The 24,655-nt window shown below is 42.8% G+C and overlaps 1 protein-coding gene across 1 annotated transcript in view; it reads right to left on the reverse strand.

Moving 5' to 3' along the window:
- The window catches only part of LOC143294231 (uncharacterized), a 44,173-nt gene extending 19,881 nt beyond the window's left edge, over positions 1-24,292 (reverse strand). The window contains exons 1-3 of the mRNA XM_076605662.1: positions 24,241-24,292; positions 20,700-20,918; positions 1,742-1,975 (exon numbers count right to left, since the gene is read on the reverse strand). Of these exons, the coding sequence (XP_076461777.1) occupies positions 1,742-1,975; positions 20,700-20,802 (337 nt within the window). The 5' untranslated portion in view covers positions 20,803-20,918; positions 24,241-24,292. The remainder of the gene's footprint in view (positions 1-1,741; positions 1,976-20,699; positions 20,919-24,240) is intronic.
- Between the last annotated feature and the right edge of the window lie 363 nt (positions 24,293-24,655).

The following is a 24,655-nucleotide window of genomic DNA, read 5'->3' on the forward strand; positions in this document are numbered from 1 at the left end:
GGAGAAGACAGTGGTGGACCAAATTATCCCCTCAAAGCCAAAGTTCTGAAAGTAAGATTGACCGAGTTAGTAAAGGGAGCGCGATGAGGGACTAGCACAGGGTCACGGTTGGAAAGTTCTGCCTGTGCCCCCATAAAAGTTAGTGGTCTAGAATGTTCAAAGATTAGACGCTTCATTTCGAGGAATCCTTCAAATACATTCTTGTATGGAAAGCTCCAGGTGCCAGAGAAGGACTCCGTACCAGGAGGGGGAATGGTGATGGCACCTCTCACCACCTGGGCAGGTGTATTCAGCCGCTCCTGAGGCATCTCCAGGCCCTTTTGACGCTTTGTGATAGGGGTGCTAGTTCCCGCAAGGGAGGTGCACGTGGATGTCATTTTGACTGACAAGTGCTCAGTGCCTCCACCAAAAGCAGCATGCACCACTGGAAAAACACAAAATGGAGGAGTGCAGTTGGAGGCATGATATGGGAATCCACCTGTTCACACCAACAGTATCCTCTCCCATTGGGATAACAGGGTTCTCTGACCAATGATAGATTGATATAGGTGACCCCCCCCTCCTCCCCCCTCCCCAGGCCAGAGCTTTCTACCCCACTGAGGCAGGAGGGAGGTGTTGGAAGGGACTGGACATGGCAGAGTGTGGAACGGAAAAGCGCAAACCACACTCTGACTGGGAAGACTGGAGGGTGGGGGGTTGAAGCATGACCTTGCTTTCCCTTGGTCTCCTTCCAGACCGATCTTGAGTTCGAGGTCTTCCTCCACAACATGTCTAATGTGACATATCGTCCAGGTCGCAAAATGAGAGAACCTGCAGGCTCCAGGCAGGGGACTCTATGATCAGCCATCGTAGGGTGGGAATAACGACCAGGTCAATTCAGATCCCACGCATCGAGCCCTACAGCGAGAGAGATAGTACAGCGAGGAGCAGTATGGACAAATGCCAATGTTGTAAGCCAGCTGAGCTTCTCTTGGTTACCTTAGATAAGAAAGCAGTGATGCAGTATGGACAAATACCAATGTTGTAAGCCAGTTGAGCTTCTCTTGGTTACCTTAGATAAGAAAGCAGTGGACTGCTGGTTGACTGAGCTTCTCTTGGTTACTAAGTTAGATAAGAAAGAGGTGGACTGCTGTTTGCTTGGCAGTAGAACAGCGAGGAGCAGTATGGATAAATACCAATGGTGTAAGCCAGTTCAGCTTACTCTGGTAGTGGAAACCACTTAGTGTAGATGCTGGATTCAGTGAGCGCAAGAGAAATATATTACACCACAGCCCAACACGCAGTACACTTAATGTGCATTAGATTCATTCAACGATGTATGATACACATTAAAAAATAAAAAAAATCCTTATCATACTATTCCACTGTCTAGTTTTATGGAAACCTCCGTTGTTAAAATAGCAATACGGTTGATTTACACTTAATCAAGCTAATTCCAGTTATGGCATTTTCACTGCAAACGAGAGTATACTCCACATAGCTATTATTTGCTAATTCAAAATGAAAGCAATGATGGGTGATTATAAAGAATGCTTTTCATTGTGTTTTATCTTCACCTGTGTTGGTGAACTATAAAAACAGCATATAATCTAGACAAAGAATAGATGGGAGAAGGCTGAGACAGAGTAAGTGAGAGATAGAGAGAAGGTGGGGGGCCGGGGGTAGGGGTGGTGGGGGTGGGGGTAGACACATGAGACACACAGGAGGGTGCAGACACATTAAAAGGGAGGATCTGACTTACGATTTATCCGATGACCAAAGACTTCTACTTCACAGAAGCCAAACTGACCAGGAACGCCCTGTCTGACAATCATAGCCCAGTCTCCAGGGAGATTCTGAGGGCAGCTCACTTCCACTCTCTGTCTGGCAGCAACACGGGAACCAATAGTCCCGCACAGCTCGTACCATTTTGGGTTGAGACGCACTTCACCTCCAATTGCAACTATAAGCTTGGCATTCTCCAGAGAGGAGGATGCTATCACACACACACACACACACACACACGCAGCTATTATCTGCCAAATGTTGGATGAGATATGGTAAATTTGTGGAGACAGATCTAGCATTTAGACCTTCAGCCAGCCCCTCAAATCAAAGGGGTCGGTACCACTCATAGTGGCATGTATTTTTGGAATCGTCTATGTCCCAAGATGTCAGAAAATCATGATGATGTTGTGAACGTGGCAGCTTTCTGCCTGTTATCACGTGATTTCTAACCCCACCCTATCCCGTCGAGAATGCGCACCATGATCAAGAAAAACTATCATTGAACAAAAATGATGCAAAATAGCATGCTAAACAACTTTTGTTCTTATTAAGTATATCAAATTATTCTTTGTTCGTGAAATGTAGACATCTGTCAAAGTAAAAGACATTGCATTTTGACCATAGGCACACATACAAACTGGGGGAGGGGCAAAACAGAGACAATACTTGAAGAGCTAAATCTATTAAAGGTAACTCAAACAGCAACCTTTGTTTTTATCATTTGATATGTGAAATTATCGCACATTCTTATGATATAGGGATTAACATAAAGAAAGTAAAATTTATATTTTTCCAGTGTTTTTGTCTGTTTCAGACGGCGTCAGAGGGCAGTACTGACCACCAGAAGTACTAAGGATCCAGTACCATCATGGCAGAAGCTCCGCCTGGGGGACCCGGATTAAAGTCTTCAGCTGACCAGTGTATCATCCACCAACAGGCTTACAAATGTGATGAAAATGAGTCTGATTTCTCCAAATTCATTCCAGTCATGGGAAACTTTGCTTGAAGCAGCTAAAATAAGGAATCATGCACCTGTGCTGGATGCTGCCAAGACAGTAGTTGGTATGGAAGTACCAAAAATAAAATGCCATATGTACTGCAGAACTGTCTTCACTATGAAACATACTTTGAACAGCCGGAAAAAAAAGCAGAGGAACCAGTTCAACCACGTGAGGATGCTTCGCAGACAAAGCGGCAAAGTCGAGGACCATCTTCTGCTTCAAGGGTTCTTCCAAAACAATATAAATTTTCTGAAAATTCTTCGAAGTATTTGAAAAAATCTAACACAAGAGAACAGTTAATACAGGCAAAAGAACTTCGTGTGGATAAAACCCTACGTGACATTGCTGTGAAAAAATGTGACACCAAAATAACTGCAGTGACAAGCAGAGACGTGGTAGCAGCTGAGGCACAATACCGTCGGACATGCTACAGATTATACACAAAAGAAACATGTAAAGACAAGTTGCCAACTCAGAAACATTTTTATAGCTTTATGAGAATGACAGTTGTTCACAAGTCCCTTGCACTTCGTTTTGCTTCTAAATATGTCTTCCTATATCTTACTAGGTAGCCTTTACAAAAGACGAAGTGCCGCATTTGTGTGAATTTTGTCATGAAATCCTCAAAACGGCACTAAATTTCATGAACGAAATAATATTTTGATAAATGTATAAGAACAAAAGTTGTTTTGCGTACTATTCTACATCTTCTTCTTTAGTAAGTACTTTTTTCTTTGCAACCATTTAGGCAGAGCAGAACACAAACTGATAATTTTGACATGTTGCGTAATCTTTAATGACACTCACAAGTGATTACTTTTCCAAAACGATCAACATTTTGATAGTGTTATGAGAATAAAAGTTGTTCACAAGTCCCATGCACTTCGTTTTGCTTCATAAAGTGTTTAGTGTTATGAGAATAAAAGTTGTTCACAAGTCCCATGCACTTCGTTTTGCTTCATAAAGTGTCTTCCTATATCTAACGATTTAGTTTTGACAAAAGACGAGATGCCGAATTTTGTGTGAATGTGTCATGAAATCCTCAAAACGCCACTACATTTCACGAACAAATAATAATTTGATATACGTATAAGAACAAAAGTTGTTCAGCATGCTATTATACATATTTTTTGTTCAATAATGGTTTTTCCATCTTCAATGGTTTAGGCTCTGGGAGAACAGAGCTTGATCACGGTGCGCGTTCTCGATGTGGTAGGGTGGGGTTAGAAATCACGTGATAACAGGCAGAAAGCTACCACGTTCACATCATGATTATCGGACATCTAGGAACATAGACGATTCCAAAAATATATGATAACACTTGCCACTATGAGTGGTACCGATTAACCTGCTGGCTGATGGATTAATTCCACTGCATAAGCTGCATTGCATGTTTGCGAATGGGGGGCATTATGGAGAAAAGTATATGTATGTTGGGTATGCTGTGTGGAGGGTATAAGGAAAAAGAAAAAAAAATTCTAAATTAAAAATAAAATGAAATATATACTACTAATAATAATAATAATTATAATAATAATAATAATAGTAATAATAACAACACAATTTGTGATTGAGTCAACTACTTATACAACTGATCACAGTTGTAAATCGAAAAAAACCCCAGAAATTATAGTCACTTAAAACAGTAGCTGCAAATATGAGCTGGGGGTGCAGTCGGGTTATCTATATTCCCATACCGCAGCTGGTGCAGTCACAAGGTGATGTACAAAATCACCAGCTAAAGTTTTTGAACATTCTAACATCACTTTCTTGTGGTTGGATTCTCCACCAAGGTAAGTCCGATTCCATGTGTGTAGGATATCGAATGTAATCCTGGAATTGATGGCGCTGATCGAGGTCTGGTATTTGGTAAAGATGTCTATTGTTAAAACGACGTTTTCTTCTTGGATGTTCTCAGAACAAGGAGTGCAGATGTCTGCCGATGTTTCTGGCCAGAAAACGCAAACCTTGGATATTTGGGTGCAAGTGGTCTTTGAAATTACTGCATTGGGTTTTTAGGTTTTCCTGCGATATGAATGACACACTGGATTCTTCATATGATTTTTGCGAAAGTCACTGCATTGAACATTTCCCGTTTTGCCTGGATGTTTGCGTCTCTCATGGCAGCGATTTTGCTAATGACAACTTTGATGTTGGGGAACGAGGCCAAGACATTTTTTATGTTATCCACCACGATTTTGCTGGCTTGTTCCGGGTCAGTATCTTTTATGTCATTGACTCCGCAGTGGACAACTACAGAATCTACTTTCTCAAGTTTTTGAATTGCATTCACTTTGTATGTTTTTAATTTTTCTATGTAAAACCCATACGACAGGCCAAGGCAACTGTTGTCAAGGCCGTTCAGAATTGAATCCTGTAGAATTGCTACAGTGGGAAGGTTCAAATTTCTTCTGTGGGTTGGCCCAGGGTTTGACGTCAGATGTTAACGGCCGTTTTTGCGTCACACTGCTGTTCCTAGCTTGTTCTTGGGGCCCACTCTTTTGATCTTTTATACAGACTGACCTTGTTTTAGTTTGGGTGGTTGGACTCAGAGAAGTTGAAGCAGCCGGGTGTTGTTTGACAGCCTCTGCATAGGTAGTGGGCGGAGGGGAGTCCATTGAAGCAGACGGAGATGGTGTCTGTGTCGCTGATATCACCAGCTGCTTGGACTGGGAGGCTCCATTTTGTGCGGCTGAATTTTACTGACAAATCATTCAGCACTTGTGCCTGGTCAGTCACGATTTTTTCAAGAGTCGATTTTTTGGCAGAGGGATAATATGACTTCTTTCAGTTCAGTTTCTCTTTTCAGGTGGCAGTCTACATCGTTGTCAGGGTTACTACTGGTAACAGGACGCCAAACGGTGCAGTTTTTTTCCTTGTTCTTGCCACTTGCTTCTCCTTTTCCACTTTCTTTACAGTTTGTTTCAGTAGCTCAAGGAGGCGTCACTGCGTTCGGACAAATCCATATACGCTAAACCACATCTGCCAAGCAGATGCCTGACCAGCAGCGTAACCCAACGCGCTTAGTCAGGCCTTGAGGAAAAAAAAAGGTGAATAAATGAGATAAGCTTACACAAATAAATAAATAAATAATAACTATAATGTATAAAAAAAAAAATTTAAAAAAAAGCAAACAGATGTAAAACATGAAGACACACATTCACATATACACCCACACATGCATAACAGATATGCACCGAACATGCAGTTTCACAGATATGAAAGCACAGTCAAATACATAAAAACGTACATGAGCTCCAATACACACACACACACACCACACACATTACCCTGCACCTCCTCTACCCCACTCCTCCACACACTCATTTCTAGTCTACATATCACAGCTTCCACGGCACACAGACACGCACACACACACACAGATGAACACTTTTTTTTTTTTTTTTCTTTTAGGAGAAATCAGTGGATGCATAAAATTTCTGCAAATGAGCAGGATAGTTTCAGCATCCTTGGAAGGTTCTTTCCCACTTTTTTTTTTTTTTTCTCTTTTTCTTTTCTTCTTTTTTTCTTTTTTCTTCTTTTTTTTCTCTCTTTCTTTTCGTTCCTTCCATCATCATTTTTCTCCTTTCTGTTGTCTTTTCTTTCTCTTTCTTTTTTTTTTTCTTCTCTCATCTCTTTATTCTTCCTCTCTCTCTCTCTTTCTTTCTTCCCCATGTAATCTGTCTTCTTACCATTGTCATGCTCAAACATTGTCAAGGTCATGCAACATATAAAATCACATACAGGGTAGTTTCGTGCACAATGTCTAAAAGAGGCGAGGTAGACACGATCTCATTCTCTCTCTCTCTCTTTCTCTCTCTCTCTGGAGGCATTAGCTTTACGGAACGTCTTTAAATGTACACATTTAAATTGACCACTTGAGTTTTTTTATGGATCCGTATAAGTGCTTAGGTATCTTGGTAGACATAGATCACATCTTACGTAATTTGAGCTCGGTTTCAAAGATAAGATACAGATTCTTACACTTACCATATTTGAATTTAGAAATAGACAGTTTTGCTATCAACAGAGTCGTGTTGATTTGTTTTCTCTTTTCATGATCTGTTTCACATGTTTCCAAAAGTCAGATAGTTTGGGGCAAGAGTAAAAGGCGTGTTCAATGTAATCAGTTTCTTGACACCAGTTGCAGGTGTTTGTGTTTGACACCCCCATTTTTGCAAGCAGAATATTCGTTGGGTAAATGTTATGGATAAATTTGAAGTGGAGTATTCTCAGACGGGATTCATTTGTGCATTCATAAGCTAGGTTGAAATAGTCTTTGATATTGATGTCTAGTTTGCGCTTCCAAAATTGTGTTGCACATATTTCATGGTTTTGTTTGAGGGCAAAGTGTTTTCGGATTTGTTTGTTAGATAACGTAGTGAGGTATCCCTCTGTTGTTGCAATGTCCTTGGGGGTATCCTCTTTGTGGGCATCGTTGGATAGATGCTGTTTCCATTGTTCTGGTATTGCGTTTATGATGGCATTGTATTCGAAAAGAAGGCCCGGGTCAGTGCCCAGTTTGCGTTCTACTTCTTCGTATGTCATTACATTTCCATGCTGCCAAAGATCCTGCACGATAAGAATGCCTTTTTTGCTCCATTTGGGAAAGTGTAACACATTACCTTTGTATTTTACATTTTTGTTGTTCCATAGCGGTTCCGTTTTTATATTTTCTATCGGTCTGTCTTTGTTGAGAACGGCAACTGCTTTTATTACCTCTCTCCAGAAGAATGACTTAACATTTTCCAGCTTTTTGATGTCTTTAGGTAAGATATTACAGCTAAAACTGCAATAACTGTCCTTGAAAGGTGACATATTTTGTCTTGCAAGAATGCTCCAATGCGCTTTTGTCTCTCTGAGGAGTCTAGCTGCCCATTTGACCAGGAACATTTGCTGCTGGTGTTCGATGTTGATCATATTCAAGCCACCATCTTCTTTGTCAAGGCTGAGGACGCCTCTTTTTATTTTTTCAAAAGCTTTTTTATTATTAAACTTTTTTTTCCACAAAAACCTGTACATAAGTGTGTTAATGGTGCTGGTAAAGCCGATACTTGCAGGACGTGTGAGAACTGTGACAACAAAAACGTCTTTGCCAAGATAACCTTACCGTATAGTGATGGGTTTCTTCGTTCCCATCGTTTAATCACCATAGTTATTTTTTCGATTTTAGATTTCCAGTTTTCTTCCAGTTACGAAATTTCTTTGTCTGCTGAGAAATATATCCCCAGAATTTTCAGCCTGTCAGGTCTTATGGGAATGCTATTTATGTCGCCTGTTTCATGCTTTCTTGACCCCAGCCACATTCCCTCTGATTTACTTTTATTTAATTTCAGACCAGAGTATTCTTCAAACTGAGATACAATGTCTGTAGCTATCCGAATGTCCTGTTCATTTTTTAGAGTTAATGTTGTATCATCTGCAAACTGTTTTATTTTAGAGGTGTTACTTTCGTTGCACATACCTCCTAATGGCGTCAATTCAATTCCTCGAATCTCTTTATTGTTTCTAATTCTAATCGCCAGTATTTCTACTGCTAGTACGAAAAGAAGGGGACTTCGTGGGCATCCCTGTCTGATTCCTCGTTCTGTTGGAAACCAATCAGATAGCCATCCACCATTGTGAACACAACTTTGTGTGTTTTTCATTACAGTAGAAACAACATTCTTAAATATTGGGCCAAAGTTGAAAATATCTAGTGCTTCGATGATACAATCTTTTGATATTGTGTCAAAGGCTTTAGAGAAATCTAGAGCAACTAGAGCACCTGTTTGATTCGTTGTATTGAGGTGTTTAGTTAAGTCATCAAAGAATCTCAAGTGAACTGCTATATTTCTTCCCTTTATGAAACCTACTTGGTCTTCATTTACAACTGTTCTGATGACATTTTGGAGTCTCGTGGCAAGCGCTTTCGTGACTATCTTATAGTCTGTATTTGTGAGAGTAATAGGTCTATAATTTGTGAGGTTATTTTTGTCCAGGTCCTTGCCTTTATGGATTAATGTAACAATTCCTTTCTTCATTGAGAAAGGTAATTCTCCTTCCTTGATGGCTTCTGTAATACAGAGAAGGAATGGCGTTTTTAGTTTGTCCCAGAACGTTTTATAAAATGCTGGTGTGAGGCCGTCACTTCCAGGCGCAGAGTCTTTGTTTAAGTTTGTGAGAGCTACTGTTAGCTCGTCCAGAGTTATTTCTTTGTCACAGAGGTCTTTTTCTTCTTCTGTAAGTACTGGATAATCTTCGTTGCTCAGGAAATGGCCTCTTATGTTTCTTCCTTTATCTACGGTTAAGTCTTTCTTGTATAACTCTGTATAAAATTTCTCGATCTGGTTCAGTATTGTCTGTGGATTGTCTGTCGTGTTTTGGTTTATGCGCAGAGATGATATTACGTTCGCGGCTCCTTGGGCCCTTTCAAGGCGGAGAAAGTATTTTGTGTTTTTTTCCCCGTCCTCTATCCACTTGACTCTTGAACGAATCTGAGCACCTCTTGCTTCTGTTAGTTCCTGTAGTTCTATTTCTTTTTTTAGTTGTTGCGCTTTCATTATCATGTTTTTATCAAGAATGCTTTGTGTCAGTTTTTGTTCAATGTCGTGCAGCATTTTGATTTTTGCATGTTTATTTGAAGCCCTATTTTTGGCGATTTTTGAATAGTTGATACAGTAGGACTTGTATTTAACTTTAAACATTTCCCAGGCTTTTTGTGGATTTTCGTCTTTATATTTTGAGAAATGTGAATCTATAAAATCGTTCGTTTCTTCCAGAAAACGTTCCTCTGATAGCAACGAGCTATTAAACTTCCAGTATCCTGGACCTCTTTGAAACTCGTTTGCGCTGAATATTGCTTTTACAAGTTTGTGGTCTGAGTGGGGAAATAACTCAATGTCTGTTTTCTGCACGAGTGCTTGGGAGGTAGTGTCACAGAAAATATAATCAATTCTCCTTGCTGTGAAAGGAGTGGGTCTTGACCAAGTATATTCTTTGTCGTCAGTGTGGATAGATCTCCATGTGTCTTCCAGGTCTAGAGAAGATAACATTTCCATGAGAGCTTCATTTTCTCGTGGTGAGTGTGGTTTGCCCGCGATGTTATCTAGATGGCTTATTGTTGTGTTGAAATCACCCAGTACCCACAAATGGTCGTAGTCTTGCTTTAGCAGTAGGCTGCCCAGTTGGTTTATGAATTCTAATTTATCTACGGTCGAGTTTGGCGCATAGCAATTAGCGATGATGGTTATTTTGTTGTCATGCCTGACTCTAATTAGTAGTATTCTCTCTGCTGCATGAATTAATTCTGCCTGAATCTGCTTAAGTTTGGAAATGAGGATAATGAGCCCATTGCTTCTGTTAGTTCCTGCACTATAGAATATGCTTCCCGACCATTGTCTATCGATTTCGTGCATCACATCATCTGTAACGTATGTCTCCTGCAAACATGCTATGTCTAACTTTTGTTTTCTGAGGAAGTCAAATACAACTTTTCTTTTTAGCTTATTTCTCAGACCCCGCACATTTAAAGTACCAATACATATATCGTGGTTCATAACTGGTATGAGGATAGCATTTCTTCAAATTTCTGTAGCAGATAATCAAAATCATTAATCATAAATCACAAGTCCATAAAACGAAGCCAAGGGTCGTGAGGGAAAGGTCAGACCGGTGGGGAGAGAACACGTGCTAGGTGTCGGCCCCCTCCTACACTTACTTGTACAAGCACACACACATATGCCCATATCTCCACACACATATGTACAAAGATATATATATATATAGATAGATAGATAGATATATAGATATATATATACGTTCCAATATCCTGTTGCTCCCACAGTGTAGGCATGCATACACTCACATACCTCATCCTCTACCCCACCTCACCCCGCACCCCCACCTCCCCCTCACACACACACACACACACACACACACATGCATGTGCACAGACATCTACTGACACTTGTGTACACTTACACTCTCGCGCATGCACAAACGTACTCAAAAATACAGACCCGCACATGCACACACATACACACACGCACAGAGGCTGCCACTGATTGGCCGCAAGAGGGATGGGAAAAGATCTCTGATGCCAAGAACGTGGCGTATAGTGTGTTGCTCAGTCTATTGTATTTGGAAAGACCCACAGAGACTGTTCCGTTTTGAAGAAATCTGTGCAATGTTCCTTTGGAAATAATGCCGATATTTGTTTGATTAGCAAAGCATCGTGCTCTACCTTTCATGTTAGACGTACGGCCACTCCCTCTCTCTGCTTTTATTTCTTTGAGGCGATCGATGGTGTGATGGCCTTGTACCTGTTCTTTTTGATATTCTTTGACTTTTCTGAGGATTTCCGATTTTCCTAGATGTAGGCCGCTCGTTGGTGTTGCGTTACCAGCAAGTCTGTCAGCTCGCTCATTTCCCTTAACACCTGCATGTCCCGGGCAGTATGACCATGTGAGTTTTTTAATCTAAAAGTTGCGCATTGCCTCATGCCACTCTGGGCTTCCCATTCCGTTTTCAATTTTCTGTATGAGGTTCATTGATTCGGTTAGAATCATGGCATGTTGGTTTCCGAGCGTATGGATGGACGATAGCCACTGGAGGGCCTGTGTCGCAGCTTCAACTTCCATCGTTAGGCTGGAGGTTGTGGCTTTGTAGGCAGCATTCTCTTCCCAAATTGTTTTTCCATTTTGTTTCGCAGTGAATCCCCAACCGGATTGGTCTTTGGTGACTGAGCCATCTGTGTATATGATGATGTCCTCTTCTTTACTGTTTTCTTCTATGAGTAGCTTCACTTCCGCATCAGTTTTGAAATGAAATGAAATTATGGTGCTTAGAGCCTCGCCGACCACTAAGGCCATCTCAAGGCTATCGCCGCGTCAATTACTACTACAAGGCTAAAAAAAACAACCAATTAAAACGAGTCACCACTTCAAACTTTCCACTCCAAAGTTAAAAAAAAACTTCCATAGTTTAAAACCTTCAAATCTGGTTAAAAAGGTTCACTTCTTTTAAGAAGTCCATCAGCGCCCACAGAGGGACATCACGAAACAAAGTCTTCAAAGAAACCGCCGTGTAATGTATGCGTCTAACGTCATGCAGATCCCAACAGTCAAGGAGCACGTGTTTCACGGTGAGAGGCTCGTCACAGGGAACGCATCGAGGGGCCTCCTCCCCCTTCAACAAGTAAGAATGAGTAAAAAAAAGTGTGCCCCGTACGCAGTCTGCACAGCACAGATTCCTCCTTTCTGTTCTTCACCCCCGAAGGGAGGGTCTCCCCCAGGTCCGGACGGATCTGGAAGAGCTTGTTGTCCGTCAGGGTGTTCCACTTCTCTTGCCAAAGATCCTTAACGTAAGTATTGACCTTCCGCTTCATGTCTGTATAGGGTACCAAGGATCTGGACAATTCTTTCTTTACAGCGTTCCTGGCCAGCAGGTCCGCCCTTTCGTTACCACGAATGCCAACATGTCCGGGAACCCAGGCCAACACAACCTCGTATCCTTTCTTCGTTGCGAGAGTAAAAGTTTCATAAAATTCCAGCAGTTTGGGATGAGTGATATTCCTGCAGGCGATCGCCTCCAGGGCTGATAAGGAGTCGGAAAAGATCATGAATCTCTTCTGTTTGGAAGAGAGAACCATTTTTAACCCCAGGACCAGTGCGGTCAGTTCCGCGGTGTATACCGAGCTGTCAGACAGGATGTGTTCCGTTGAGGGCCGGTCAGGAAAGGCGGGACAGAACGCAGATGCGGCGACTCCGTCCTCTGACTTGGAACCGTCAGTGAAGATGCCTTGAAAGGTGGGGAATTTGTGGCACAGTTCCGAAAAGTAGGTTCTGTAGGCCAGAGAACTGGTGGTGTCCTTACGGTACGAGGCCAGATCGAATCGGACCTCAGGTGTTGTAAAGGTCCACGGGGGGCTGTCAGGGAACTTAGAGAAATCTGAGATGCCACCGACATCCAGATCGGCATTTTCCAAGTGCAGCTGAATGCGGAGTCCGAGAGGAGGTATGCAGTTTGGGTTGTCTGTAAATTTCTTATCGAAAGGGTTGTTGAATACAGCGTCGTAAGCAGGGTTTGTAGGTTCCGAAAACAATTTCAAATAATAGTTCAGGGTCAGCTTCAGTCTGCGGTTGGAAAGAGGCGGTTCCCCCGCCTCTGCGTACAGGCTGTGCACAGGGGTGGTGCGGAAAGCACCTAAGCTGAGATGGAGCCCTTGGTGGTGTACAGGGTCCAACAGTTTCAGGTAGGACGGTCTGGCCGAGCCGTATACAACACTTCCATAATCCAGTTTGGACCGGACCAGGGCTCTGTAGAGGTGCAAGAGAGTCCTCTTATCAGCACCCCAGTTCGTGTGTGCCACAACTCGGATGATGTTCAGGGCTTTTAGGCAAGATATTTTCAGCTGTTTAATGTGGCTGAGAAAATTCAGCTTCTGATCGAAGACGACCCCTAGAAATCTGGCTTCCTTGACCGCCGGGATGGTGGATGTTCCCAGACGGATTTCAGGGTTCTGATAGAATTGGCAAAAATTATGAAAATGGATGCATTCAGTTTTGGAGGACGAAAATGTGAAGCCATTCTCCTCTGCCCAACACTGGATTTTGTTGACGCAGAGCTGAAGCCGTCGCTGGATGCTGGCGTACGTGCTGCCGGTTGCATATAAGGCAAAATCATCCACGAAAAGCGAGCTGTCCGATCCTTTCTGAACGGATTGAACGATGTCATTAATTTTGATGCTGAACAGAGCCGGCGACAGGATGCTCCCCTGCGGGACACCCAGCTCCTGCTCGTGAATGTCGGACAGGGTGGTGCCGATTCTCACCTGGAATTGTCTGTCTTGTAAAAAATTGTGGATAAACTGAGGCAGGTGTCCTCGGAAGCCGAGCTTGTGCAAGTCGGAAAGAATACCAAATTTCCACGTGGTATCGTAAGCTTTCTCCAGGTCAAAAAATATGGCCACCACATGTTGTTTGTTGACGAAAGCATTTCTTATCGTGGTTTCCAGACGAACCAGATGGTCAACGGTAGAGCGATGCTTGCGGAAACCGCACTGTTCTTTCGCCAGAAGGCCGTCGGTCTCTAGTTTCCACATCAGTCTACCGTTGACCATCTTCTCCATCAGTTTGCAGACGCAGCTGGTCAGTGCAATTGGGCGGTAGTTGGAGGGGTTCGAGGGGTCTTTTCCCGGTTTCGGCAGCGGGATTATGAGGGCTTTCCGCCAGGAGGGTGGAAAGAAGCCTGTGACCCAGATGTGGTTATAAACTTTAAGCAGGGTGTCCAGACAGGTTTCGGGGAAGGTGCTTTAGGAGTTTATAATGGACCTCGTCCATTCCTGGACAGGAATCCGTACAGGTCTGAAGGGCAGATTTAAGTTCGTTCATTGTGAAAGGAAGGTTGTAATTCTCTGTGTTGTCAGAAAAGAAGTTACATGGTTTTTTTTCCGACAGGTTTTTGGTTTAGAAAGCGAGCAGATTTGTTAGCAGATCTCGAGTTCTGTTCTATTGTGGAGGCAAGCAAATTGGCAACTGCTTTCTTCTCTGTGACCAGAGCGTCTGAAAGTTTAAGATGGTGGAAGGTCGGGCATGCGTTTTTGCCCTTAATTCTTTTTAAAACCCTCCACACTTTCTTCTTGGGTGTGTTGGAGGTTAAGGAAGAGCAGAAATCTCTCCATGACTTCCTCTGGCTCTTTTTAAAAACATACCTGGCTTTCGCCCTCAGCTGTTGATGGGTTCGAACGCTATCGGACTCCAGTCTCCGAAAGACGCGTCGCTGCGCTCTCTTCCGAGACTTGCGGGCCTCCCGACATTCCGCGTTGAACCAGGGCGTTCTAGGTACCTGAGGCTTGGAGGTAGACGATGGGACTGCTGCTTTGGCGCAATCTAAAACGATCCGAGTCAGAGCGTCAGCAGGGTCCTTGCTTTTCAATACTGTTTCTTCCTGCAGCTCCGCTCTTATCTTGGTGGTAAAAAAACTCCAGTCTGCTTTGTCGTAGTACAGGCGGTCAGGCAGAGAGTCACCTTCTCCATCTGTGGGGCGGAGGACGACAGGAAAGTGGTCACTCCCGTGCAGATCGTCGTGCACTTTCCACTCGTAGTCCAGGACCAACGATGGATCGCAGACCGACAGATCTAAACACGAGAGCTTTCCAGAGGACAGATGCAGGTAAGTGGGAGACTTGTCGTTAAGACAGCACAAGTCCATGTCAGAGAGAAGGTTTTCTAAGAGAAGACCTCGGGCTGATGTCATCTCACTTCCCCAGAGCGGGGAGTGTCCGTTGAAGTCGCCCAACAGTAAAAACGGACGTGGGAGCTGGTCGACCAGGTTCATGAGGTCCTGCCTCAGAACACGGACGGAAGGGGGAAGGTAGAGAGAGCAGACAGTGATGGTTTTCTCGAGCGTGACTCTGACTGCCACCGCCTGTAAAGGGGTGCTTAAAAGAACTGTACTGTATAAAAGGGACTTTCGAATAAAAAGAGCGACACCTCCCGTCAACCCCTCTTGCTTCGGTTGAGCGGGTTTAAAAACGGAGTTAAAACCAGAGAGAGATAAAACCTTGCCATCTCTTTGCAGAGTCTCCTGCAGTGCCAGCACTGAAGGTTTCAAAGCACGACAAAGCAGCTGGAGTTCCTGGAAGTTGGCATAGAATCCCCGGATATTCCAGTGGATCACTGCCATTAAAAAGGTTTTTAAAAAAAATTAAAGCAGCAGCCTATTCCATCGCTACCCCCTGCTCCTCCACTTGCGGTGCTCAAGGTCCGCCAGGATGGAGTATTTGTTTATCGACATAAATTTTTCGGATTCCGACCGAGTCGGAATATCCACCACCTCATAGATCAGATCAGCCTCATAGCTTCATTTTGGACTCTTTCTAATTTTAGGAGGTTGCTTTGAGACAGTGTTGTTAGCCCAAGTCCGTAGTCGATCACACTGAGGATGAGTGATTGGTATAGCAGGAACAGGTGGCGTTGTTCAATACCTTTGGTTGCCATTGCTTTTCAGACTGAAAGGCCCTTTTTGCATTTGAGAACAGTATTTTCCGTATGTTTTCTGAAGGTCAGCATCCTGTCGAAGTGTATTCCTAGGTAGCGTAGGCATTCAGTTTTCTCGATCTGAATCCCATCGAGTGACACAGAAGGTGGTGATTTGCTCACGGTTCTGTTGTTGAGGGTGCACAGCAACGTTTGAGCTTTTGCTGGACTGATGGAAGATCCTGTGTCTTTGCACCATTGAGCAATATTGTTTAGTTGTTTCTGGACGGCTTTAGTTCTTTCCTGAGCATCTTTCGAAGTTTTGAAGACCAGGCCATCATCCGCAAGAGTAAGCACCCGAGCTATTCCATTGTTGTTTAAGTCTGCAAGGCCCTTCGTGTAGACATTGTAGAGGACAGGAGAAAGCGGAGACCCTTGTGGCAGAAGGTGCAGACATCCAATCTCCGAGGCACAGGACGACGGTTCTTTCCTGAAGCGCTGCTGCTATCCATCTTGTCAGTGTCAAACTTACTCCATACCTTAGTAGCAGCTCCATGAGGTGCGCAAACTGGACCTTATTGTAGGCATCTTCAAGATCGATTGCTACTGCTAGTGTTTCTTCTTTTCTTTGAAATCCTTCATACACCTCATATGCAAAAGCAGCTGCGTTTTCCCATGTGGACTTGCCTGTTCTGTAACCACCTTGATTTGAAGGGAGAATGTGCCTGTGTTCAAGATCCCTTGCAAGTTTCCAGGCTATCATGCGTTCCATGAGCTTTCCAGCAATGTTTTGCATGGTTAGGATCCGGTAGCCGCTTACCTGATGATGGTCCTTTCCTGGTTTTGGTATGGGTTTTAAGAAGCTGTGTGTCCAGTCCTCCGGCACATGTCCATTGTGGAAACTGTTTTGATATAGACTGAAAAGGTTGCTTCTGTCTTCTTCCGATAGTTCCTTGATGTCCGAGTAGCGAACTTTGTCTGGGCCAGGAGCTGATTCTTTCTTGCATTTAGCTATTGCTTCGTTTAGATCATCTATTGTCAAGTCATCATCAGGTCCAGTCTGCATAAGGGTTTGGTTTAACTCCTCAACATTTTTCTTTTTCTCATCTAAGTTTCTTTGATCACTCTGTTGTATGAAACGTTTGAGCAGGGCGGATCCTTTTTCTTCGTTTGTCTTAAACTTGGTTCCGTCAGTGTCTACCATGTCTGGGGTTGTTGTGCACGTTTTCCCTTCCATGCGACGATAAAATTGCCAGAACTCTGTCAATGTTGAGTCATAACTGAGTGCCTCGCAAAACTGTTTCCACTTGTCATTTTTGGCCTCTTGAGCAATGATTTCAAACTGTTTAGGTTTTTACTTTCATTTTTGTTTCAATATCTTTGTCCGGAGATGGTTTTGTTCTTTCTTTTTGCCAAAGTTTGACAGCCGCATGTTTTCCTATCCAGGCTCTCTCTGTGTCGGTATTCCACCATGGGGGCTGAATAGTTTGCATCCTGTTCAGTGCCGTTCTTTTGTTTCTTCTGCGTCTTAATTTTTCGATGATGGTTGTCTCTTTGTTTTCATACTGAAATGGATCACGCGGTTTCATACAGGGTTTATCTGACAGTTTCTGTAGACTGAACACTACCGGGAGGTGGTCACTGCCTTGGTGTGGAAGCGTCTCTGCATTCATTTCTGCTCTGAATTTTGGAGATGTTAGAGCGATGTCAATCACACTGTCACTGTCCCCTTGTCTTGTTCCAAGGCGAGTTGGGGATGTGGTTGTTGATGGGCTAAGAAGAATTTCCCCTATCATTCCTTCAAGTGCGAGTCCTTGTGGGTTGGTGTTCCGCTGGTCCCATAGCTTCGATCTTGCATTGAGGTCTCCACAGATAATGACTGAGTCTCCAAGTTCGTTCTCTATTTCCTCTAAAAAGGCCCAATCCTCTTTTGTTGTGCAGGTTCCTGGGTGAACATAGGCATTGATGAGCACGATGCTTTTGTGAATTCCGTCAGGTTTTTCGAGACGCACCCCCACTAGTTCACATGAGTTGCTACACCATTTCTCTAGATTTATGGTGGAAACTTTGTTTTTTAGGTTTTTGTTCAGTATGATTGCTACTCCTCTTCCTTCATTCCTTTGAAAGACTGTGAAATTCTCAAAATGTATTGGTCTGTCTGCACTTGTCCTGGTCTCTTGGAGACATAAAATGTCAAAATCATATGCCAATTTCTCAATTGCTGACATTCTCATTCTTGCGCTGGAACAATTCCAACTGCCGATTCTAAAGAATTTCTTTGGCAGCAGCTCTGCTTTTGTCATTCTGCTACCTAAGCACAATCTTTTCCCACCTCTTTTGCCACGCCTGTTTTGGGGTTTGGGGGATCTGAATTTATGTCTCGTGCTATGCAGCTGATCCCCGAGGTGCACGCGAGGCAGGGTTTTGTTGGTATCCATAGAAGGGTGTTCTATTTGGTGAGGGAAAAAATTCGGTCGCCCTGACAGAGCCTCTTATCAGGGAAGGGCAATGGATGTCCATCTGTGTGGAGTCCGTCAGCCTGGTGTCGCCCTAAGGCCAAACTGCATACAGTTAGTGACTGTTTAACCCAACAGCCATTCATCCCATTGGTACTGTATGAAAGCCGTGGGATTGGGGATTTTGTCTGGTTGTCTCCTCTTAGCCAGTGGAAGGGTGCAGCTGGGTATTTTTGCGTAGCAGATTTTATTTTGCAGAAAAATACAGGTCCTTCTGTAATATTTTGAGCTCTCTCAATAATTTACTAATAATTCAAACATTAAACAATAACGCGATAACAAATTATTAATCAACTTCACAGAAAAATCACTTATCTTTGCTTTGACGCTTGTAGACTGTCTTTCACACACTGCTCAGAGTGATTTTAACACCTGGCGGTTTCAGCCACATACACAATTTCAAATACTGCCCACACACACCTCTCTCGTGATGGATCCGCCAAGCGTTACATAACTACAACGGTCAACCTGCGCGCGCTCCCAGCCGGTGCTGCACCGCTTCTAGGCCCTCTCTGTCATTCACTAACAATTCAACAACTAAACAACAATGGGATGACAAGTTTTGAGCCCTCTCAATAATTTACTAATAATTCAAACATTAAACAATAACGCGATAACAAATTATCAATCAACTTCACAGAAAAATCACTTATCTTTGCTTTGACGCTTGTAGGCTGTCTTTCACACACTAGCCAGAGTGATTTTAACACCTGGCGGTTTCAGCCACATACACAATTTCAAATACTGCCCACACACGCCTCTCTCGTGATGGGTCCGCCAAGCGTTACATAACTACAACGGTCAACCTGCGCGCGCTCCCAGCCAGTGCTGCACCGCTTCTAGGCACTCATCATCATTGTTATCTTATTTATTATTATTTTATTTTATTATTATTATTATTACTACTACCTTTTTATATTATAATTATTATTTATTTATTTATTTATGTAAGCTTATCTATTATCTATTCACCTTTTTTTTCTTTCTTTTTTCTCAAGGCCTGACTAAGCGCGTTGGGTTACGCTGCTGGTCAGGCATCTGCTTGGCAGATGTGGTGTAGCATATATGGATTTGTCCGAACACAGTGACGCCTCCTTGAGCTACTGAAACTGAAACTCATGTTAGCGCAGCAAGACGTTGATTGCGTACATCTTGCTTTTGTCATTTATACATTAAACTTCGTAATGCACGCAGCGCTCAAGTTCAGCTGCTGCTTTCCTTCGCTATGTTGTTATTAACTACCAAACACTTATATTACAATCACTAAATGTTAAGAAGAATAAATTACCCAAGCTTCCAGGTTAATATTATCCACCTGTGCACTAGCATGTAGATACTGCCACAAAAATCAGTGTCGCACTATATAATCAGGAAGGAATAGAGTACAGTGTATGCTCTCCGCCAGCACCCAGCACTACTCCAGATTTTCATTCATGCGCGGGGCACGTGTTAAATTCAGTGATCACCTTACTCTACGTATCGTCTCTGTGTATTTACCGAGAGGCCCTAACGAAGTGAATACGGAATGGTTACATAATATTCAGGATAATGAAAAATGTTGATTGGGGGAGATTTTAACTCCCATTCTCCTTTCTGGGACAAAGATTGTGTATCAGTTACTTGTAACCGCTTTGTAGAAAATGTTGATTCCTTCTTGAGCTTTTTAAATGACGGCAGCATTACCAGAATCCCTGACATTGTCACTCACAGGGAATCTGCTATAGATCTGACTTTCATATCTCCTACGTTGAATCCAGAATGTAAACAGACGACATATAAAGATACATTGGGAAGTGATCACTTACCAATCATCATGACTTTTAATGAAACTCAAAGACCTTCAGAATTTCAAAAAGACAAACTTCCAAGGTATTAATATAAAGATGCTATTATTATTATTCTCATTATTATTATCATTATTATTATTATCATGTGTGGAAAATTTTCTTTTTAGACAAAATTCATGTCTAGATAAAGAAGTTTTTGTTGTTTATCAGTAGAAAATTAATTTGTTAAGGTTTTACCACAGGCACAGACACACAGGCATACTGGCATCTTGAACGCGATGCAATGAAAATGATTACTGAAACGTTCACCAAGATGTATGACTTCATCTTCATGTTGGTGATGGCCAGATGTCCAATAGTATATACTAACCTGGTTTTATTGCAGCTGTTTCTCTTTTTTTTTTTTCTTTTTCTTTTTTTTCTTTTCTTTTTTTTTCAAAAGGCCCTTTTCGTAAAAATCACATGCCCAAACTAAGTGTCAGTTTTGAAAAAAAAAAATTCTCTGTTGGAAATAAAAACAATTCAATGAAAAATTCTTGAAATATTGAACAAAAGGATCTTAGATTAAGGTAGCACAGGATGGAGGTAATGTATGTGTGTGTGTGTCCCCGGGGGGGGTTGTTCATTTGAGACCTACCTTTAAATATTAAACATATTGTTTGAACATACCACAGCAGTCGTAGCGGGCAGTAACTGCAAAGGAATTGATTCTGTACAGCTCGATCAGGTTCACTTTCCACCACGAAACCTGGGAAGAACCGGCGTTCTGCATAATTGAACATTGCCTGCCACCTTGATAATAGACCTTCCCGTCATTAACGTATTTGGGGCTGCCAATACCCGCCGATTCCTGGGTGACCGGTTTGTGTAGGGCCACGTTGTAATATACTGGAAAAAAAGGAAAAAAAAAGGCTTTCAGTTGTTTTTGTTCATTTCTCACAAAAACGGCACATATATACGTCATACATATGTCGTATTCATGGAATGGGGGCGCGGAGGGTGGACTAAAAAGAAAAATAGAACAGAAAGTTACACATACACACATACGTGGTCATATTTCAGACTGGGTTATTTATAGGCCTCAGGACATCATCAAGTCCTTCAGTGACACAGAAGCTTAATTCCGCTCATTTTTGTATTGTACGTGACCTTTGTTTAGATGCTCCTTCATCAACACCTGCAAAAAGGTCCGTAATTTTCGACCTATGAACAGAGAGGCCTTTAGGCAGGACACGTGTGCCAGTGTATCTCCTGTTAGCTCTACAGTAGACCAGCTGGACAGTACTTTCTGCAAAGTCCTTGATAGGCATGCCCCTATCACCCGCTGCAAGGTAAAGGCTGGTAGGTCAGCTCCTTGGTATGGCAATGTTAAAAATGAAATAAAAGTTGCAAAGGTTAAAAGATGCATCGCTGAGAAGAAATGGGTATCAAGTAACTGTTTTCAAAGAGATTTTAACCACTGCAAAGAAACATGTCACTCGCACTGTCCAACAAGCGACAGCAGCTTACCATAATCATCAAATTAGTTGTTGTACGTCAGCTAGAAAATTGTTTTACATTAAAATAATTTTGTGAAAAGCTGACTGGCAATGTCAAATAATCTCCTCTTGTCCTTTCTTTAGCTGCCTCAAGTGTTTTCTGACTATTTTACAAAGAAAGTCACAGACATCAGACAAGAATTTGATCAAGTGACAACTGCTCCATTATCTGTGATCAGTTCGAATCATTCAGTTTCTTCTGTTTTTAACTGCTTCTATTCTGTCACAGAAGATTAACTGAGAAAGATCATTTTATCAAAACCGATTACCTACCAACTAGATCCCATCCCTACCTCTTTGTTAGTTGAAAACATTGACATTCTCTTGACTACTTTGACACATATAGTAAATGAAGCTCTAGCAGCTTTACAAACACGAGTCCTTTGCACAAAGGGCTGCCTACTTGGGCACATCCTACTGGCAGCTGTCTTTGGGCGCTCATCATTTGTTTCCTGTGTCATTCTGAAAGGTTTCGGTCATGCACACTCACACAGACATGTAACATTTTACGTGTATTACCGTTTTGTATATATGCCCCGGTGTATAGGTAGCCATATTCTGTTTTCGGGGGTATGCATGTATGGTGTGTTCCTATTTCGGCACACACACGCACAAAAACACACACACTTTACACGGACATTGTGGCAGTCAACTCATATCCTGGTCCACTGTGTCTACCGCTTTGCAAAGGAAGGCGGATCCCGATCCTCTTCTTCCGCCGTTTGAACTTTCCCCAACCGAAGTTCGATACCCATTCCCACCTGGCTGGAGTGATTAAAGTCGGAGCTCCTAACATAACACCAGAACAGTACAAGGCCTCAAACCGTAAATGAACACTGGATGAGAAGTCCAACGTCTGATAAAATCTGCCACGGTGCCTCTCTTTACACAGCAAGTGTTTTTGCATGCTCGCGCATGTGTGTGTGTGTAGATTATAAACTTCGAATATACACTTTGCAAGTATGGTGCAGTGAAACAAGAACTGTAACTCATCCTGTCACAATATAAAACACACACACACACACACGCACGCACGCACACACACAAAGCCTTAAATGCTGAACCAGTGTCAGAAATGTAATTTAGCATGGACAAATTACCAGCCGCCTGTGACGACTTTGCTGTCAGCATCAGCACGAAGACAACGAAAGTAATGGCATGGTATTGAGGGACCAGACTACAAACAAAGCTAAAGCCTATCAAGCAGCAGGGACAGCGAAACGTGCATGGTCGACACGCGACACAATCCAGCAGCTAAATCACATCTCCATGACCTGTCTCCGTAAGATGTTGAGGATCTTCTTCGTTCGTGGGCTGCAACTCCTACTTCCACTCATATGTACACGAGTGGGCTTTTACGTGTATGACCGTTTTTACCCCGCCATGTAGGCAGCTATACTCCGTTTGTGCGCATGTGCATGCTGGGTATTATTCTTGTTTCCATAACCCACCGAACGCCGACACAGATTACAGGGTCTTTAACATGCGTTTTTGATCTGTCTGCGGGTAGACACACGAAGGGGGTTCAGGCACAAGCAGGTTTGCACAAATGTTGACCTGGGAGATCGGAAAAAATCACCACCCTTTACTCACCAGACGCCGTTAACGAGATTCGAACCCTGGGCCCTCAGATTGAAAGACCAACGTTTTAACCGCTCGGCTATTGCGCCCGTCGTTGAGAGGATCCAAAGTCATGACAAAACACCATGGTAGGGAACTTCAACGTATCCCCAATCAACTCCTCAATGGTGGACTGTCACAGGGGAAGCCGGTTGATGGGAGGACAGAAAAGCGTTTTGAGGGCACTTCCAAGGCCTCCCTAACAACTACTGACACTGACACCAACACCAGGGAAACCTCTACACAGGGCTGTTCAAAAGGGCGCGGCAGTCATCCACAAAGGTCAGACCTCATAACCTCAAAGGGAACTCCACAGGACCAGAGCAGCCAGCACACCAATTGGTGTGCCCTGACATTCCCTGCCTGGATCTGAAGAATAGGAAGCCATGGAGCAGGGCATGAAATCACAACCAGACACATTTTGATTGTCGTCATTTTGTGACCTTCACCACTGATCTCTGACTTTCCACAGAAACTGCGATCAAACCATACTAAGTCAATTCATCCCAGTATCAGTGTCGGGAAGACTTCATACAAAACCAACTGGCGCAGAGACCTTAACATCCCTTCATCCACCCCTATCTACCACTATCCTCTGCTGCAATCTTGATTTTCTAGCTATAGTTTCATGCCGTCTCCATAGTAAGTGCTGCGATATGGTTGATAAAGTTTGAACGAAAGACATTAGCATCTATTTTTGTTCTGTTTTACTGTGTTATGACATTGACCTTTTATTCCATACTTCAAATCGCAGCTGTGTGGTGGGTGGCACGACTTTTTTTTCATAATGAATATTTACTATCCTCCCAGTTCGTTCGAATTGTTTTGTTTGTTTGTTGTTGCTTTGTGATTTGGTAGTAGATTTGCGGGGGGAGAGGGGGTATCTAACACACACACACACACACACACACACACACTCTAAAATACACAGACACGTACGCACACTGGCATGATCTCACATAAATAGTAGTATAACGTTAGTGTGTTCACACACGTGAGTAACTAACGACACACATCACCACAACTATAATACATTTTGGTTTATATCTTACCATCTTCACATCCGTAGTAATTATCACAAGGACGTAGGCAATTTTGTGGGCATTTCTGACAATTCTTCCCTGCGGCTCCATAATACCCTTTCTTGCAAACTGAAATGAAAACAAAAAGGTTTCGATGTTGAACATAATGTATTGCGAATTGCAAAACAAAGTCTCAACAATTTGATATGAGAAAACAAAAATGAATTACGGAATAAATAACTACCAAACTTTTTACTTTTGGGGGGCGGGTTCGTTGATGTGTTTGTTTGGGAGGAGGGGGCGGGTGGTATTTTGAATTATTTTTCTATATTTTGTTAATGGTAAATGAAAGGGGTGATGACGTTAACCGCGATGCTGCCTTCTGGGTCCATTTGAATTAAGGATTAATTGACAAGACTATACTCTGTACTTCCTTTCATGATAT

Source organism: Babylonia areolata, chromosome 19, assembly GCF_041734735.1.
Source record: "Babylonia areolata isolate BAREFJ2019XMU chromosome 19, ASM4173473v1, whole genome shotgun sequence".
Classification (NCBI taxonomy): Eukaryota; Metazoa; Mollusca; class Gastropoda; order Neogastropoda; family Buccinidae; genus Babylonia; species Babylonia areolata.